The sequence below is a fragment of the Streptopelia decaocto genome, assembly GCF_964273445.1.
Source record: "Streptopelia decaocto genome assembly, chromosome: 1".
Taxonomy (NCBI): Eukaryota; Metazoa; Chordata; class Aves; order Columbiformes; family Columbidae; genus Streptopelia; species Streptopelia decaocto.
In genome coordinates this window covers 94,466,589-94,484,097 of record NC_138663.1, presented here as the reverse complement: position 1 = coordinate 94,484,097, position 17,509 = coordinate 94,466,589, and the positions used below count along the sequence as shown (strand labels likewise).

Sequence of the window (17,509 nt, the reverse complement as noted above, 5' to 3'; positions counted from 1 at the left end):
TTTAGTGGCTAATTTTGAAGTTGCAAAGAGGTTTAAAATGTTGAAATTATCCTGGTGGAAATAAATCAACAAGAGAAATATCCAAAGGTGCACAAAAAAAATCTTCTACTTGGCATTTTTAACACGCTTGTACTGAAATAAACATTGAGTCAATTCAATTCAGTCCTAATACATTTGTTTTCACTTTCTTTAGGAGAACACCCCCCAGGGACAGATGTACTTGGATAGCAGAGATGACACTACAATTTCTAGACAACAAGAGATGGAGCTAGATCAGCCATCTTTACATCAAACCAGTTTATCTGCAACAATGTCAGCCAAACCGATGACCAGAAGTTGCAATGAGCTGCAGCTGTTAAAAGAGTATCATGGCATGGTGACAAGCCTTGGAGAGTCACAGACCTTGTGTGAAAAACCAGCAATAGGGGACGATGGCTGCATTGCTCTGGGGAAGGACTTCACTCCTGTCTCCATGCAGGGAAGGTAAGAATAAGGACAAACAGAATATTTTTTTCTCCTAATCCAAATTAAGTTTTATTTCCTTGCAGAGGAGATACATGTGTTCATTAAGCAATTGTTGTTTCTCCCACATAGAGAACAGGAAGCTTAATGGGACATCAGAGCAGCCTAAATTGCCATGGGACATCATGGATCACTGGATTTCTGAACTAATCTCAGCTTTAATAGCAGCCATGGGCCAGTTTTGTTGTGTTTTCAAGATCAGACACGTAGCTTTTCTTCCTTGGTGTCACAAAACACAGAGATAAAACAGTTTTCATGTCCCACCCCTCACCTCTTTCAGAAAAATGCATCATAAGGCTGTAAACTGAATCACTGTGGCTGAGGGAGAACACTAAAATGGCACTAATAATGCAACTGTGGCAGCTGACACACCACATATGAAGTGTGCAAGGAATGTGTGCTCCTTGTGCATCCTCTCCTGCATCAGGAAAGGTACAGGTTTGGGGGTGGGGGTGCGAGTCTTTCCTTTTGCAGCAGATACAACATCAACAATTCTATTTATAAGTACTCAGGAATATTTTATGGACTCCAGAGTATTGCAGCTGGCTTTTTCAGGCTTAACTATTCACACATTCACTATGTTAAATTCTTTTGGTAACAGGATGGAGCAAACTTTACATGAGCAGCACCGTGTGGAGGGCAGCCAGGGTGGACTGTCAACAGTTCTGGGTAGTTTTGAGAGTTTGTAGAAGTCACTTGACAGAGCCTAAAGTGAGAACAATGCTGTACCTAATGCAAGGTCCTGCGGAGCACAGGCCTTAAAACGCTGCCTTGGGTGAAGTAGAGTGTCAGCACAGTCTCCAGAACCTGATGTTGGTAACTCATTTCACTGCCGCAAATTACGAAAAACAGGGTAAATTTCAAAGTAGTTTAATGTTTAAATAAGATTTTTTAAAATGAATTGAAATTAAATAGACATAAGTACACTCTTTATTTAATTATGTAATTAAAGTGGAACAGAAATATAACACAGATCAGAATCCTGGGTAAGTCTTAGCTGTAGTCAGCTAGGCTTTTCATCCAAAGAACAGAATTTTCTTTTTATTTGTGTCTCTCCTTTCCCGTCTGATTTTCTTATGGTTCTCCACAGCTGTTCGTGTCAGGTGGGAGGTGCAGTCCTGGGGGCTCGCCACAGTTCTGAGCATAGTTGTCACATCCCTGCATTGCTGAGCAGGGCTGAGATCTGTCCTGGGCCCCTGCGTATCAGTTAGAAGGAAATCTGCTTTCGCTGGGAGGAAGGGTGGTTTGGGGCATTTGGATAAGTTCCCTGATCTGGGCAAGGGGAAGCCAGGCCAGTTGGATGAGATTTGCTGCCCCCCTTACCTGCAATGTATATGCGCTCTCTAAGTCTACAGCAAACAAAGTCAAGGTTTTATGTGCATCTGAAAGTATTTCCATCAGAGTGAGAACTGGAAATCATTATAGCTATGCTTTCCAAATATTAAAAGCATAATCAAATTAGAGCTTGACCACAAAAGCCATATAAATCCTTTAGAAATGATTTTTTGTGGATTTGAGGATTTGTTGTGTTGACTAAGAGTTATACCAATGGAATAAAATCTTGTAAAAGTTTTTCAGTTCAGCATGTGGCAGGGATGAGTTAATGTTGTGCTGTTTTTAAAGAGCACAGTGAGTACAACATATATGTGAGGATGGGAGGAAGGCAGGGAAGGGAAGGACTGGGTGCATCTGGAGACTAGGTTTTTCTTTTGTGTATTCACATATATGTCTTGCTACAGGTGTATTTACCAGTGCTATTTACTGCCCAGTTAACTATCCTGGTACAGAACAAAAACCACAATTGTTTTCTTATGAACCAGCTCTTGCCCTTGTGGCTAAAGTTCTTTCTGTTATTTTCCAGTGAGTGATTGAAATGTGTATACTGGTGATATGCACCTTGCTGTGAATCTATGAACCACAGTTTGGAAATCATGGTCACAGGTGTCAGAGATGAAAAATGCTAAATCATGGGAGAGGCCACCTTCCTGCAAATGCGGGAGGTAGCTCCAGGTCTTTTGATAACACTGTTTTCCTGTTGAATAAAATGTAGTCACTGTGTATGATTTAGGAATAGATGTACAATTAAAAAGCAACCCCCATGCTCCCTTACAGACAAATGGGTATCTAATGTTAGCAATATATTAGGGCTCAGGAAAAGATCTGCTGAAATTTCTCCTTGTTGATCTTTACCTTTCTTGCTCCTCCAATACTGATTTTTTTTGAATGGAGATGAATCTTATCTGGCTCTTCTTAGCATGTTTTTTAGCCAATGTACATTAGGTGCAGCTGAAATATTGATGTGGCCTGTGCGATCCCTCTAGTATGAGTAACTACCCTTAAATCATTGGGGCTGCTTGACAGAATGCAGACAAAACCATAGATAAACCTTTGCAGAATCAGGAGTTTTTTGATTAGTTTCATTAGAATGAGAATTAGGTTTTAATGTAAACTGTTCTTTTGCTTCCAGAGAAAACTACTAATGATAAAAAAGAGGAGACTAAATTTTTTTTTTTTTTTTTTTTTTTTCCTATAAAGAGGTTCACATGTCTGTACCGTTTGTTTTAATGCATCTCCTTAACTTAAATTACTGAATTATCTTTCAGGGATAAGATTCCACGGTTCTCTAAATTGTTCAAACGTACACTGAAACAAGACTTTCCAAAGAATCTATTTAACAGAACAAGGGATTTATCTGAGTTGCTAAAACTACCTTTAAGAAACTGTTCCTGTGTTAAATGGGGCCCTTTTCCCAGGGACATAGATGTTCACCCTCTTCTGGACTGAACTTTTCCAATTCACTGCAGCACAATCTTGCAGACAATTTGTGGCTGGTGTGCATGTCTGACAGGTTGTCTGCCTCTCAAAATGCCTTATCATAGAATAGTTAGGGTGTGAAGGGACCTTCAAAGATCATCCAGTCCAACCCCCTGCACTGAGCAGGGACATCTTCAACTAGATCAGGTTGCTCAGAGCCCCGTCCAGCCTGGCCTGGAATGTCTCCTGGGATGGGGCATCTACCACCTCTCTGGGAAACCTGGGCCAGTGTTTCACCGTTCTCAGTGTGAAAAATTTCTTTCTCATGTCTGACCTGAATCTCCCCTCTTTTAGTCTAAAACCATTGCCCCTTGTCCTATTGTAACAGGTCCTGCTAAAAAGTCTGTCTCCATCTTTCTTGTAGGTCCCTTTTTAGTACTGAATGGCCACAATAAGGTCTCCTCAGATCCTCCTCTTCTCCAGGCTGAACAACCTCCACTCTCTCAGTCTTTCCTCACGGGAGAGGTGTTCCAGCTCTCTGGTCATTTTTGTGGCCTTCTCTGGACCCTCTCCAACAGGTCTCATTTACTTTGCATGTTGAAGAACAGCCCGTTTTGACTCCAGCTTTTACTGCCTTGCCTTACGCTCCCTGGGCTCTCTGTGAGGAGGTCTGGACCATCCACAGTGGTCATGCCAATGACTTTATCTTTCCAGAGCATCCTTCTCCCTGAAATGAAGTGGTCATCCTTCTTGTGAGAAACATACTGCCTTCAGTATGTTTCATGCAGGCTTGCCTCTTTGAAGTGGGCTATGAATGATCTCCAGTGACGTTCAGTGGGAGTACACCTGGCCTAGGCATGCGTTTACACTGCACTGTGGTGTAATTTGGTCTATTGGAAATGCAAGTTTATAATTGCTGTAAAATGGCAGTAAAGTCTGGATTTTGATTTTGCAGTTCTTTCATTCTCCTCAGCCTTTAAACAGTGGATTGATCAGGCTCTTCTTCACTACAGTTACATGTAGGTGACTTTTGTAGTCAAAACACATTGGTCCAATCCATGTTGGAAGATTTCATGCGCCCCTGTGGCGGCATGAGCAATGCTCTTCAGGTCAGCCCTGACATCTCCAAAAGTGCAGGCTGCTTCCTTCCATCATGTCTCTGCCTATACAGGATGTGGCTACAGAAAAGGCATCTTGGTTGCCTTGATCTCATCATAATCAGTGCTACTTCTGTGGAAAAAGCCTAACGACCTGTACTTATATTATCCAAATCTGAAATCCTCCTTTGTGATCCACAGGAAAGGGGAGAAATAATCTGTTTTCAGCTTAGGAGTGAGTGAGGCTCAAAGGCTATCCATAGAAATGAGATGAATAGCAATTCTTAATCCCATGTAACCAATTACTTTGTGTTGCTATTTAAAACTCTGTTATTGAGCAAAGAAGGGCATTCATTGAAATAGAAAAGTGGTGGAAGATGGTAGAAGAGTGGGGTAATAGAATGACTGGGCCCTGTGGCATTCATTTCTCCTTGCCCTTTTGGTCCCTTTCTTTCTTTGATGTAATTGTTGGCTGTGCCTCCTTTAGGTGGTCAGATAATAACATTATCTACTTAGGGAAAAAAAAAGGTTGGCAGTTGTGCATTCATTATGTTGTGAACTTTTCATAAGAACTGTGAAAGGAAGGTAGCGAAACTGAGCCCTAGCATTACTCTGCTGAAGTTATATTTGGATGTATTTGGCCCTGGAATTTGCTGGTCATTTAATATGATAGTCCTTGGAAGTACTTCTCTTTAAACTCTGTGCCTCATTAAGAAGATTCATATCTGGGATAATGAAAAATAATATATTTTTTTGAATCTGCTTGAATTTGTGTTTCATCAAGCAAAACTATTTCTCTCAGCATTTTTCCTGTCCCTCAGTTTCACTTACGTAATGCTCACTTATGTAAGAAAAAGTAAAAACAATCAAGCAAATCCAACTCTTCCTTTGCCCTGAATCTGTGGTCCCAGGGTCAGCAAGGAAATTGGTTTGCAATGAGAAGGTCAGTGAGGTAAAAATGTCTATTGAATTTTAAGTTTGCAGCAATACAACAGAAAGATTGCAATTGTATTTCCTGTTAGTTGAAGAAGCTGGGAGAGGATAAGCTATTGTATAGTGAAAAGTCATTGTGAAAGTGAATTTATGTCCTTAGCAGTGAGGGATTACAAATCTCAATTTTGATTTTTAATTATGTTGATGTATTGCTACTTTTAAAGGACATTTATGAGACTTAGAATTAGATGTCAAGAAGTCATGTTTACTGTCTAAATAAGTAAAATTTATGTGACAATTTAAAAGCATCTTCCAACAAGGGAAAAAGACTGAGGAAAAAAACAGCTTAGAAACATTCAAACCATATTTTTTTGCATGTTCTAAGACTAATTTTGATCTTTGGCTATTAGAATAAAATGGAATGATCTTCTGTTCAATGGTCAAACAAGGAAATTGGTCATTTTCACATCATAATCACATGTTTGTGTAGGAATCATTCTGATTTTTCGTATCAATCAATCAAGAAGAGTCCAGGACAGATAGATGACTTCACAGCAAACTGCCACATTCATCAGTCTTGTGTGGCTTCTGGTGATCTTGCTTGCTGCCTGAATGATGACATTTCTGGCTTTCTTTCAACTTCTTATCTAGAGTGAATGTTTCTGAATTTTGATTACCTGTGAGGATCTTTAAGTGCTGTGACACTGCGATGAACAAATAATATTAAAGAAGTTTTAAATTCATGGCCTTGCTAATTGATTTTATTTGGTTAATTTGGTTTTGAACATACACTCTCAAGCTCTTGTTGCTAACATGGGGGCACGTGGCCGCAACACATCTTATCATAAGCAAACTGTGTAGGGGCATGAGACTGCTGACACTCTCTTAGCTCAGATTAGAGCTCCCTGCTGTTGTCCCTAATGCATCACAAAATGCCATTCAAAACCTGAAAAACTCAAAACAAGCAATAAGCAGCTCTGGCAAACCTTTAGCTTGAAAAGTAGGAATTATAACAGAAAGACGATGTTATGCACAATAAGCAAATAAATACATTATTGGAATGTTCTGCTGCTCACTTCTAACTTGCTGTTCCCCATTGCCTAGAAAAATGCATCTTGGCATGGTAAACAAAGGAAGACAGAAATGTGGTTGTATGGCATAACTTTAGGAGAGTGTTTGGCTACATTTGAGCAGAAGATGCGTGTTCACTAAAAGATTGATTTTAACAGGTTTTGCTGTTAATGAAACACGACATAGACCTCATTCATGACAAATTTCCCTGGTTTTGGAGTTATTTAATTTCTCTGTTGCTGTGTATTATTCATCAACTCAGTATTTATTTCTTATAACTATTCACAATTTCTCAGATTGGTCATGTGCTCCAATTTCTCTTCTGTCATCAGCAGACCAAAACCATAGCACTCCCTAGTAGCTACTCAAATGCTTTTTGATTCTGACAAGACATTTTGGTAAACAAAAATCCACCACTATTAATTTTTGCTTTTAAGTGCTCTGTTGAAAGAATTATGGGGCACTAATTAACTGCTTCCCACTTTTATCACTGTCAGGCTAAAAACTGAACTCAGCACTCAATGAAAAAGTTGCAGTGTACCAACCTACAAAGATCAATTATTCAATTGAGTCCCTGTGACATTGCACAAAACTGTTGAATTTTGCAAGCAGCTGTTTTCTTCCTAATGGTTAATAATATGGTTATGTGGGGTTCGTCTTCATTAGACCTCTTAGGCCAATTGTGGAAAGATGCCAGTAACATACAAGCTTCAATCCTCTTTGGGGTTGGACAGCTGTTTCCTTGTGTAAACCTCTATTTAAATGGAGGAAGGCTTTTAATGTCAGCAATGATTTTTTTTACATTAGAAGGTTGAAGAGTTAAGCCCACTAGACAGCCAGACTTTGAAAATAAATGTGTCACACAGAGGCAGTCACAGTTGAGCAGGAGGGCATGCATGGGGCTTAAAAAACTGACTCGAGGAGTAGCTATCTGTGTAAGATGAAGTAAATATCTCAGTGTCCCTCAATGAAGCTTTTTCTTTGAAAAACTGTTCCCTGTGCTTCATTCCTGGCCGATGTGCCTGTGTGCAGGTGGCAGCTCTGACACACTGAATAATTTGTGGGAATCAGAACTTTGCACTAGCAAGTGGTCAAATTATACTAATTAATAAGAATTCAGTTTCATCCCCAGCTTTTGGCTGTGTAGGTGTGCAAAATCTTAATGTGGGGAAGAATAGTTGAGTCTTCACTGACAGTGACTGGGGAGACTTAAAGTATTGGAAATGCAGAGCCCCAACACATATCGCTGCATCAGCTGGACATGTGAAGAGACAACCACTGTGGCACTGCTGTTGGGGAATAAACAGCCTGCATGATAAAATTTTCCATGGGCCCAGGCCCTGCGCTTGAAGGACTGAGCAAGACAAAACCTGAAAATGCAGCCAAAAATAGTTGAGGAACGGAGACATGGAGAGGAAACTGATGTTTGACAGTAAGTTTGGGCTATTCTGCATTAAGACTTGGACCTCACTGAACCTGATGGTGGGTTGGGGTCCCATGAACTTTGCAGAACCTAGGAGGAAAAGAGGAGAGAGCCCAGGACAAGGACAGCTTGGTTTCACAATCCAATCAAAAAAGAAGCAAAGCTGGTGCAGCTCTCTTACTGTGAATGCCCTGTTTAATTAGTTTACATCCAATGTAGGAGGTGGATGTACAATTCCCACCCTGATCACATACCTCCTAACACTTGAGTAAGTGTAGGGGCCATCAGGCTCCAAGGCTCTCTTGGTTTTATTTCTGGTAGTTCAGTGTATCACTTTTCTGTCTCTAAATAATGAAACATCCATTGAAAGAGGTACTGTAATTTGGGTATTTTATTTTCTAAGTAAATTTCCTGATATTTAGCATGGTTTTGTTTATCTCTTCCTATTGCTCTTCCTTCTATTTTGCTGAAAATGTAAGGGCCTTAAGAAAGGGGAGAGGCAGGGTTTTCAGGATACTGTCTTTCCTAGTAGTAAGGATAGTCAGGTGAGAGATTAGTTAACCCTAAAATATAAAATATTGCCTCATCCTCTGCTCAGGCTACTGAAGAGGTGCTGCTGAGCATGGACGGGGGAGAGAGGACTCTGAGACACTGGTGGGAGGAGAAGCACCTGGAAGGAGAAACATCAATAAAATGCAGAGACAGTAAGAACAGTAAGAAGGATGAATGGAAACCCTTCCATGTGGCTACAGAGGGATGCTGGGTGAAGCTGAAATACAGCATAAAACACAACGTGAGGCTGGGGTATAGTGAGCTATGGAGTGAATTGGATAAAAGAAAGTTAATATTGTGGTTGTAAGTCAGACTCTGATACAATCAGTCCTCAGTCAGGATAAAAAATTCCTAGCTGCACCCAAAGCTGCAGTTAACAAAAGAGTGTGAAGCTGTCAGTCCCAAACCTGGAAGCAAGCCATAGTTAATGGCTCTCCTTGCTTATGCTTGAATCCCTTGCACTGGTGAGTGCTTACAGCTTGGTCTTCCAAACAAAAATAAGACTTATTGGCAAGATAAAAACATGGAAGGCCATGATTCCTCCAAAAATAAAACAATCCCACCCTGCAAGTGGTACAGAAAGAAACCTTCCCTTCCTTTATTTTTTCATAGTTTACTGCAAGGAGCAGATGTTTTAGAGCATGGTTCTGCTTGGTGATAGAGATGTGTTCCAGTCTGCCTGACACTTTAAATGCCTCTTCCATTAGAATTAATTAGCATCGGAGTGCTTTGTCTTCTTGTGTTAGGAGTACTGGAAATCATCCCTTAGCCACAACAAACATTTCCAGGATAGTGATGGTCATACATTTAAGAACTGAAGTTCATGTTAAATTGAATGTAGTTGATGGAAACATAGATTAATGCAGATGGAAGAAATTAGCCAGTGAATTAGAAAAAAATAGGGTCACAGTCTGTAGTCTGGCAAATCATATGGCTTTTTTTAAAAACCTGCTATTCATAAGGAGCTCAAGTGATTTACTCTCTGAAATACAGCAAAAGCTGATAAATGAGTCACTGAAATGTTACAGACAGTGACCAAGCAAGCAATTCTCTGCTTGATAGGTACTAATGGGACTGCGGGGGCAACCTGTGATAATTGTGCTAATGGACCAGCACAAGTCAGAGACCACACAGAGCTCTGTCCACAGCACGTCAGAGCTCAGGCAAGGACAGTGCAATGAGCTGGAGCCACGTCTGTCAGAACTGGGTAGGTTCAGAATTAATGCACTTGGGTTTCTTTTTTTTTTCTTTCTTTCCTTTTTTTTTCTTTGCACATGTTTTATTTGATTTCTTCTGGATGGGGTGAGATAGAAAACAGATTGGCAGTTCGAGCAACTCAGTTTTCAGAAGTGCAGCAGTAGTACTGACACAGTACTGTCTGTGAATTAGCATTGTTCAGAAGCAGCTGTGAAAGGCTGAAGGTTTTGCTCCCACTTTCTGAAGTACCCCCTTTCCCATGTGAGTCGGTAAGGACAGCAGACACAGTCCATCTGGCAATCACTCTCTGGCATCCTTGAGCAGAGTTTTTGTAAGGACTCGCTTGCCTGAAGTGAAGCTCTGGCAATGGTGGAGTATGAAAGTATTTCTCCTGGATGGCCATGCTGGCACTTGCATTGAACTGGTATGTCTGGCAGTGCATTGCACTTGCTGTTTGATGAGGAAGCGCTATGCCATTCAAGAATTTTTTGTAAGAAGTCTAATCCTGGATTAATACAATACTTCCTTGAATAGGGTAGGTAAATATTTCTCGGTGATTTCTCCACCCACTCCTCTGGTTTTATGTAATTTATTTTCTCTGCTGCTTAGGAAATACAGAAATAAAAGCAGCTTCAAATATTCTTTTGTCTCTAATCTTTCTAGGAGCAACTCTACCTCCTCATCCATGTCAATGACACGTGAGCTGCAATCCTCTTTATATTGACAGCTGGTTCATGATGTAAACCTCTTACAGTGAAAAAGCATGAACCTGAATTTAGTGAATCTGTCTGATAAAAGGACTGGTAAACCCAGAATGGAGGGTAGCAAGGAATGCACTTCTGTTTTCTCTGATGTGTCTTCGATCGTGTAAGCTTAAACAGCAGGGCTATGTCGTAATGGTATATAAATACACAGTTTTGTTGCATCCATTGGGAGCACGTGGCTTCTTTGCCAGGCTGCTCTGTGTGCTGTATGTAGTGCCTCCCAGTGCTCTCCAGCACAGGCCAACAAGAGCAAATGCTCTACACAGAAGTGGTGGAATTTGTGAATTTTAGACAATGCTTTCAGCTACTTGGCATATTGTAGTTTGTGCCCAAAAATAAGCTAAGCCAGAACTATAATGAATGTTTCAGAGTAAAAATTTTGAACATCAGCATGTGGAAAACTATTATTTTTAACCACGAATAAAATGGCAACATACACCCGTTACAAATCTCTTCATACTTGTATAAAAGTATTGAAGAGGATTACAGGGCCAGAACTATTCCAACTAGCCTGTTTTGACAGAAGACAGGCTACCCTTGGTAGAAAAGAATGATAGATTGTCATAAGGGTTTGTATGTATGAGTATCATGCTAATGACAATTTTGAACCTATAGGTCTGTCAACAAAAGTTGAAAAAGCTCCATTGATGTCATTAGATCTGTCATGCTTTCCTTCAGCAGGAAATCTGATGTTTGTGAGGCAGAACACATAAGAAATCCACCTCAAAAGCAGGCAACAAATGTAACAATTTATCTGCAATTTAGATTAGAACTGGTCATTTAGTTTTCTTGATACATAAATTCAACAAATGTTTTAGGCTCAAGCAGACAGAAAAGAGAATTCTATCTCTTCATACTTGTAAATCACTGTATGAATTTGAAGAGATTTAGGTCATAAATACACTGCTTTGAGATAATAAAATTAAGTATTGACACCAGCTTCATTATATATAGTGGAATTTATTTACTTGTATGCAGAAGTAGTTATCAGGATCCTACCTGTGCTGCATATGTATCTCTTTGGGGATGCGGTCTTTATAGTACCATGGTCTACATTGCGTTTAAAATTCGTTAACAAGACAGTTGCAAGTAGGAGCATACCTTGTCCTATTGAGGTTACATTGTTTGGTTATTGGCAAAAATAAATTACTATATAAATTGGAGTAACACTACAAAGCTGGGACTGCAACCATACCACTTGCAATGAAGAAAAAATGTTGATGGAGTTCATCTTTCATTTCTAAATCATTGGCCTTTTAAAAATTTAGTATGTCTATATGCTTTTGTCTTAAGTTAAAACCTGTTCTTTTAGCTCTGCCATGTGTCATGATATTTTTTCTCTCCAGCCCACGCATTTTCCTAATGCTTCTGGAGGAGATAATTCCTGTAGCTTTAGTTCTTTCACTGTTCTGATTAACTTTCACATTGCATAACCTTTAAATAGTACAAATTTTTTTATTCTTTGTGACAATGTGCTGTGGACTTCTGCTTCTCCTAGACATTTTGTTGGTTCGTGTTTGTTTTTAAAACATTTCTTTGCAATTATAACCTACTTTAAGAGCCATGACTCAAATGTGATTCCATTATTTGGGCTTTAAAGATGTTATTTTTGTGTAGAGGAGCGAACATTATTCTGTGTTGATTCTTGAGGTGCAGAAGAGCTACCTTATACATTAACTTTTAAGAATAAAGTCTGGTTATGGTCATTTTGGTGGCTATCCTTTTTTTTTTTTTTTTTTTTTTTTTTTTTTTTTTTTAATTTTGTTTCTTGTTCTGCCCCCTAGAGCATCCCCCCTTATCTTTTTCCTTTACCTTTCCATATTGTCAGAGTATCCCTCAGTTTTCCTGTATTGCAAAGACATTTTTTAGTGCAGTGGCTGTTTATCTTGGCAACAGTTTCTGGAGTTGTTTTATTCAGAAGATATATGCAAGGCTGTGTTTTGTTAGTACTATACTTTTTCCAGCTTTCAGGTATCTGAAGTGTGTCTCAGGCTTCTGTTTTTTGGAGGTGCTGTTGATTCAAGAGCAGTAAACTTTTTTGATCTGTTTCAGTTTAAAATCAAATAGCTGTACAACTGCCTGGTCCAACATGTAGCAAAGGACAAGCTTTGGGTCATTTTAAATGAAAAGCCTGTTTTTTCATGCTTTTTAAAATGCTAATGTGTTTTGGATTGAAAATTAATAGATTATTCGACCCTATAACTGCCTGAAGAAACAAAACATTTCTAAACTTTCTTCTGTCTTTAACTGTCTAAATTAGCTGTGCTCCACAGCATCGCTGCCAGGGTGGGACCAGTAACAGACATCCTTCGTCTCACTTCTCCCTCTTTTGGAGACAGTCATATCTGTCTTGCTTCTTTAATGGGGTTCATTTGTAAGGACCTGCTGCTTTTTTCATCTGTCTCTGTGTATAGCAGCTTGGAGCCTTCAGCTTTAATGAAGGGAAGAAGACAGAAAGAAGCTGATGACAATGGGCAGCTATGTCAGCATGGGGTTTGCCCTTTGCTGTAGATAATCTCTTGTTGAAGAATTTTTTTTTTTTTTTTAAGTTAGCAGTACTGGCACTTTTCCTTTTCTCTTTTCCTTTGGGAGCACAGAATGAGGTTTTGTTTATGTAACCTCATGGCTGGATGGCCAGAAATTTTCATGCATATGCAAAGACTTATTATCCATATGGCTACTGAGCAGAATCCTACTGGGTTTTTTTTTTTTTTTGGTGATCAATGTCCAGGATTTATTTAGCTTTAGGAAAGGTTTTTTTTTCTTTTCTTTTTTTAAAGAATATTCATAGTAGATATTATGGAATTTCTCATCTAGAGTATGTAATGTCAGGAGTAAGATGGAAGGAAAGCACCTCTGTGAGACTATGGAGTAACTGAAATGTCACTCTACATAGGGCCAAAGGGAATGCAGAAAGCCTGGTATCTGTGTGGCTGGGAGTAAAGTTGTGCATCATTACTACAAAGAAACGTGATGGGTAGTTACAATGTGTTGCCAGAACAAAATCATCTGCCATGTAGGAAAAGGAATTTCCTTCTGAGTCCCAAAGTGTATGATTTTGTTTTTTGACTTCTCCATGCACAAGAATAAGTTCTTACCTGGAGAAGGATTGCAGCTTAAATCAGGAGGAAAGGAAGCTGTAATGGCATCATTATTCTGTGTTTTTGTGATCTGTTTCCCCACCTGTGGGGGGAGGCTTGCTGAATATAATTTGCATGCTACTCTGCATGAGAAAAGGAAATTCTCAGTGTTTCTTTGGAATGCATTATTTAAAATTGATGCTGTATTTTTTTTCTTCCCACCTCCCTTTTAAAATTTTCTTTGAGAATCTCAGTTGAATGTGTTTATGAGCTCAGATCTTGTGTTTCCAATTCACCTCCCATTAGCATTGACTCAAAAATCTGTGTTTTAAAGCTGCTTGTTAACATAAATTTGATAGCTCCTTCTCTGACATTGTAGCCTTGAGGTACCTGTAGGTATCTGAGACCTTTCAAGGCAGAAGATGTCTGGTAGCAAATCAGAATACAATAGTATAGAATGAGTTTCCTGAGATGTGTAAACTCCATATGTTAACATGTTACAGTGATGTTAATGAAGGGCTACTGCAGGGAAGACCACCATCTTTGTGAGATAAAACTGCACTTATTCTTGAATGGTTTCACAGAATATTCTCCTAATATAAAAGCAAATATTGCATTGTTATCAGCTACCTTTTTGTTCTGTTCGGTTTCTTTAATTTGATCCTCTGGGATTTTCAGTGCTTCAAAAAATTCTGTCTCTGATACAGCTTGATGTGGATTTACTCTGTATTGGAACGTACCTGTTTGGAAGTTATGAGGAAATCATGTTTGGAAGGACTTATTCATAGTTCTTTGTATTCCTAATGAATTCTGTATAACTTTTTGTTGTTGTTGTTGTTGGTTTTTTTTTTTTTTGTTTCTTGTTTTGTTTTGTTTTTGGTTGTTTTTTTTTTCTTTTTCAGTCTTCTGTACCAAAACGATATATCATTTAAGAGCAAATAAAAAGTACACTGTAATATAGACATTGTGTGTGTGAGGCTTATACATTATTTAGTGAAAAAGTCTTTTTGTTAGCTCGAAGTGAATCCTCCAGGTTTCTTGTATAGTCAACATGGGAGATGGGAAGGATGGAAATGATTTGAAAAGGTCTCTCCCCTGCCAGTGACTGTAACTATCCTAGACCAGACTTTCAGATGGCAGAGTTATGTGAATAACCTCACCGTCTTACGCTCAGCCAGAAGCCGAAAAGGAAATCTAAGTACCTCCATCATAATTACAATAATGAATAAATTAAATATAACGAAAGGACATCCATTATAGTGAAAAAATCCCATTATTTCATCAACTTAATAGTGTTATTTCGGTATATTATATGTTTCATTACAAATTAATTTTAATCTTAAAATTTTGCTGTTGTTTCTTGTCTTTCTGTGCTGAGTGCTACATCTCATGCCCAATTTTGAAGATAATTTTGGCATTTTTGCTGGGTCCAGTCCGCTGACATCAGGATCTACATAAAAGTCATATAAGCTTTCCTAGTTATATTGCAATACCTTATGGGAACCCAACTGTTTACCAGATATGAGAGTTCTTGAACTCGTTTTATTTCATTGTGATCAAAGAACAAAATATAAGTTTCAGCAAGCTCACAATAGTTGGGAGCCATCATGTGTTTTTTTACAACAAAGCTGTATTTGATGACAACTTGAATCAACTTGAATTTTTTAAGCTGTGCACTGGCCTGCTGCTTTCCTTCTCATCCTCTCTTTAACATCTCTCCAGGCACAGAAGTCAGGCATATTGTTTCATGTTGTTAATCAGGTTTTTTGTATGTCTGTCTGGATTTTTTTTTTTTATTATTTTTTTTTTTTTATTCTAAGGACTGGAAACACTTTGGTTTTAGTCACAGAGTTACTTTTTTTTCTCTAGAAGTTGCAGGTATAAAAAATGTTTTCACTTATTGGAATGAAATATAAGGAAATACAATATTTAAATAAATGTTCAAAAAAGAAGAAAATAGCTTCTTCATGATTTCATCCTTAAGCATAGCTTGCTAATTACCCATTTCAATCTCCAAAGCTGTGGTGAGTGGCATAAGAGCATATTAGAAGACTATGAAGGCCAGAAGCATAATCACATGTGACAGCTTTTCAGTATATTGCTTGCATTAAGGAAAATAAAATCAAAATAATCCCATCTCATCATCATGTAGGAAAGTGTTCCCTCATCTGAGAAATGGTCAATGTTCTTTTTTTAATAATGCTTCCTTTTCTTGTATCATCCTTAAATTTAGCTAGTCTGAGAGTGAATCTTCGTACTTCCACATATATTTCCCCCAAACCTTTGAGACTACAACATTATGTCACTGCAATGTCTGAAGAATGACCCTCTCTAGCGATGGCCACATCATCCAGTTGTTTCTCAGATCTATCTTTCTGTTTGTGTTTCCATCATCCCTGTGCCCCATATTGCATCTTTAAGAGAGTCTCGTCGATATAAAGTTAAAACATTAAGTTGTGACCACTTGCTTAATTTTTAAGATTCTTAGAATTGCCTCACAGACTACAAAAAAAAGTGTGAAACACCCTTTATTTGTCATAAATTCAGTTGGCATCAGAGTTGCTTAAGCTAAAAGCCCGTTGTGAATGCCAAGGAGAAACACTGGCATTTAAAAGCCTGGCTTGCAGAATATGCTGAATTATTACAAGTGCAGCCATGCTCAAAGTGTTGCTGATAAATTGCCTCCCTATAGCAGATTCATTTTTCAGTATGCTCTGCAGCATTTGAGAATAACACCTTTTAGCATGTTACCTGTGTAATCCAGGGAAAAACTGGGGTTTTGGAATTTGGACCACTACCACTACTGGCTACTCCTGCTTGTTTCAAATATGCAGCTTACTGGCACTCACCATCAGCTAAACCGTTTTGGCAGCACCTGCTGCTGAGAAAATGTATTTTCTCCTTCAGACTGTCTGCAGTTTTTGTGTGCTCTCTCCTGCAGCTTTCCAATTTTCTTTGCTGAAGCAGAAAATGGAGAGGAGGAAACAGCAGCTATGCTTTCTAATTGTGATTTATCAGGCCCTCAAAGGGTAGTAGGCTTTTTGGGCCTGCTCCATCACTCTGGCCCTGCTGGGTGGTCACAAAGCTTTGGGCTGCCTGGGTCCCCATCTTACCCCTGTTTCCTTGCTGGGTGCTGTGGGACGGGCCCTGGCTGGGGAGGGACAGGCCTCGCAGACCCCCATCCATCCTCTGCTCCTGGCTCGCTCCCGTAGGGCAGCTGGCCCTTGCAGCACCCTGATATGGGAGCAGAAAACGTGTGAACAGCTTTGTGCTCTTAGGGAGAGTCGGAGGAGCATCAGGACAGCTTAAGGACTAAGTCTTTTTTTTTTTTTTTTTTACCTTCACACACAGCAGTGGGGTCCTGGTGTGTCTAGGTTATTATGCACATCCTGATGTCTTCTTGATAGAGACTTCTCCTGACAGAGGCAGGAAAACACTCTCAAGGAAAAGAAGCTGACAAGTCCAGGAAGTATCTGAAAATTTAATTTTTCAGGGATGTATAATGACCCTTAAAAGACTGATTTGTTTTTTAAAAAATAAATACATGAAGGACTCTATTTTCCAAGCTAATTCTGAACCTAAAAATGCCCTATTTCTTAAAATAACACCATTGCACACGTGAAGGAGGACAGACTGGACTACCCCATGCCCTTTCAGGACACGTTCACTCTCCGAACTCAGCAAAAGTGAATGAAGAAGGCATGTTGTGTACGTTCTTCTAAGGAACCCTTTCCAACTTGGAAAAGCTCAGAACACATTTCTCTACATCTTTCTTGAGCATGTTCTCTAATTGCCTGGGGTCCTGGCATGGCAGACACCTCTCAATACAGGACCTGCCAGTTGGCTGTGCCTCTTGCAGTGTCCTGCTGTCAGGTTGTGCCAGTGCCATGGTCCTCTGGGGAATTCTTTACAGTCCTGTCTAATAAGAAATTAGGAAAGTCAAACAGAAAATGAGTCTGTATTAAGTAATGCTTTCATTGCTAAATTTTTCTGACATTTTAATGGTGCATGCTTTTAAAGGGTTTAGAGGTTATTTGTTGATTTAGTTGAAGTTACATAAAGCACTCATCAGAAAATGCCTGAAGCCTGTTTAGAGATGTGAGTTCTGGAGTCTTT

General features: G+C 39.2%; 1 protein-coding gene across 1 annotated transcript in view; it reads left to right on the top strand.

Moving 5' to 3' along the window:
* Positions 1-214: 214 nt before the first annotated feature.
* Positions 215-17,509, top strand: part of OCA2 (OCA2 melanosomal transmembrane protein) — a gene marked incomplete at its 5' end in the record, with an annotated part of 179,585 nt that continues 162,290 nt past the window's right edge. Inside the window, one exon of the mRNA XM_082057575.1 lies at positions 215-483. Within this exon, the coding sequence (XP_081913701.1) occupies positions 215-483 (269 nt within the window). The remainder of the gene's footprint in view (positions 484-17,509) is intronic.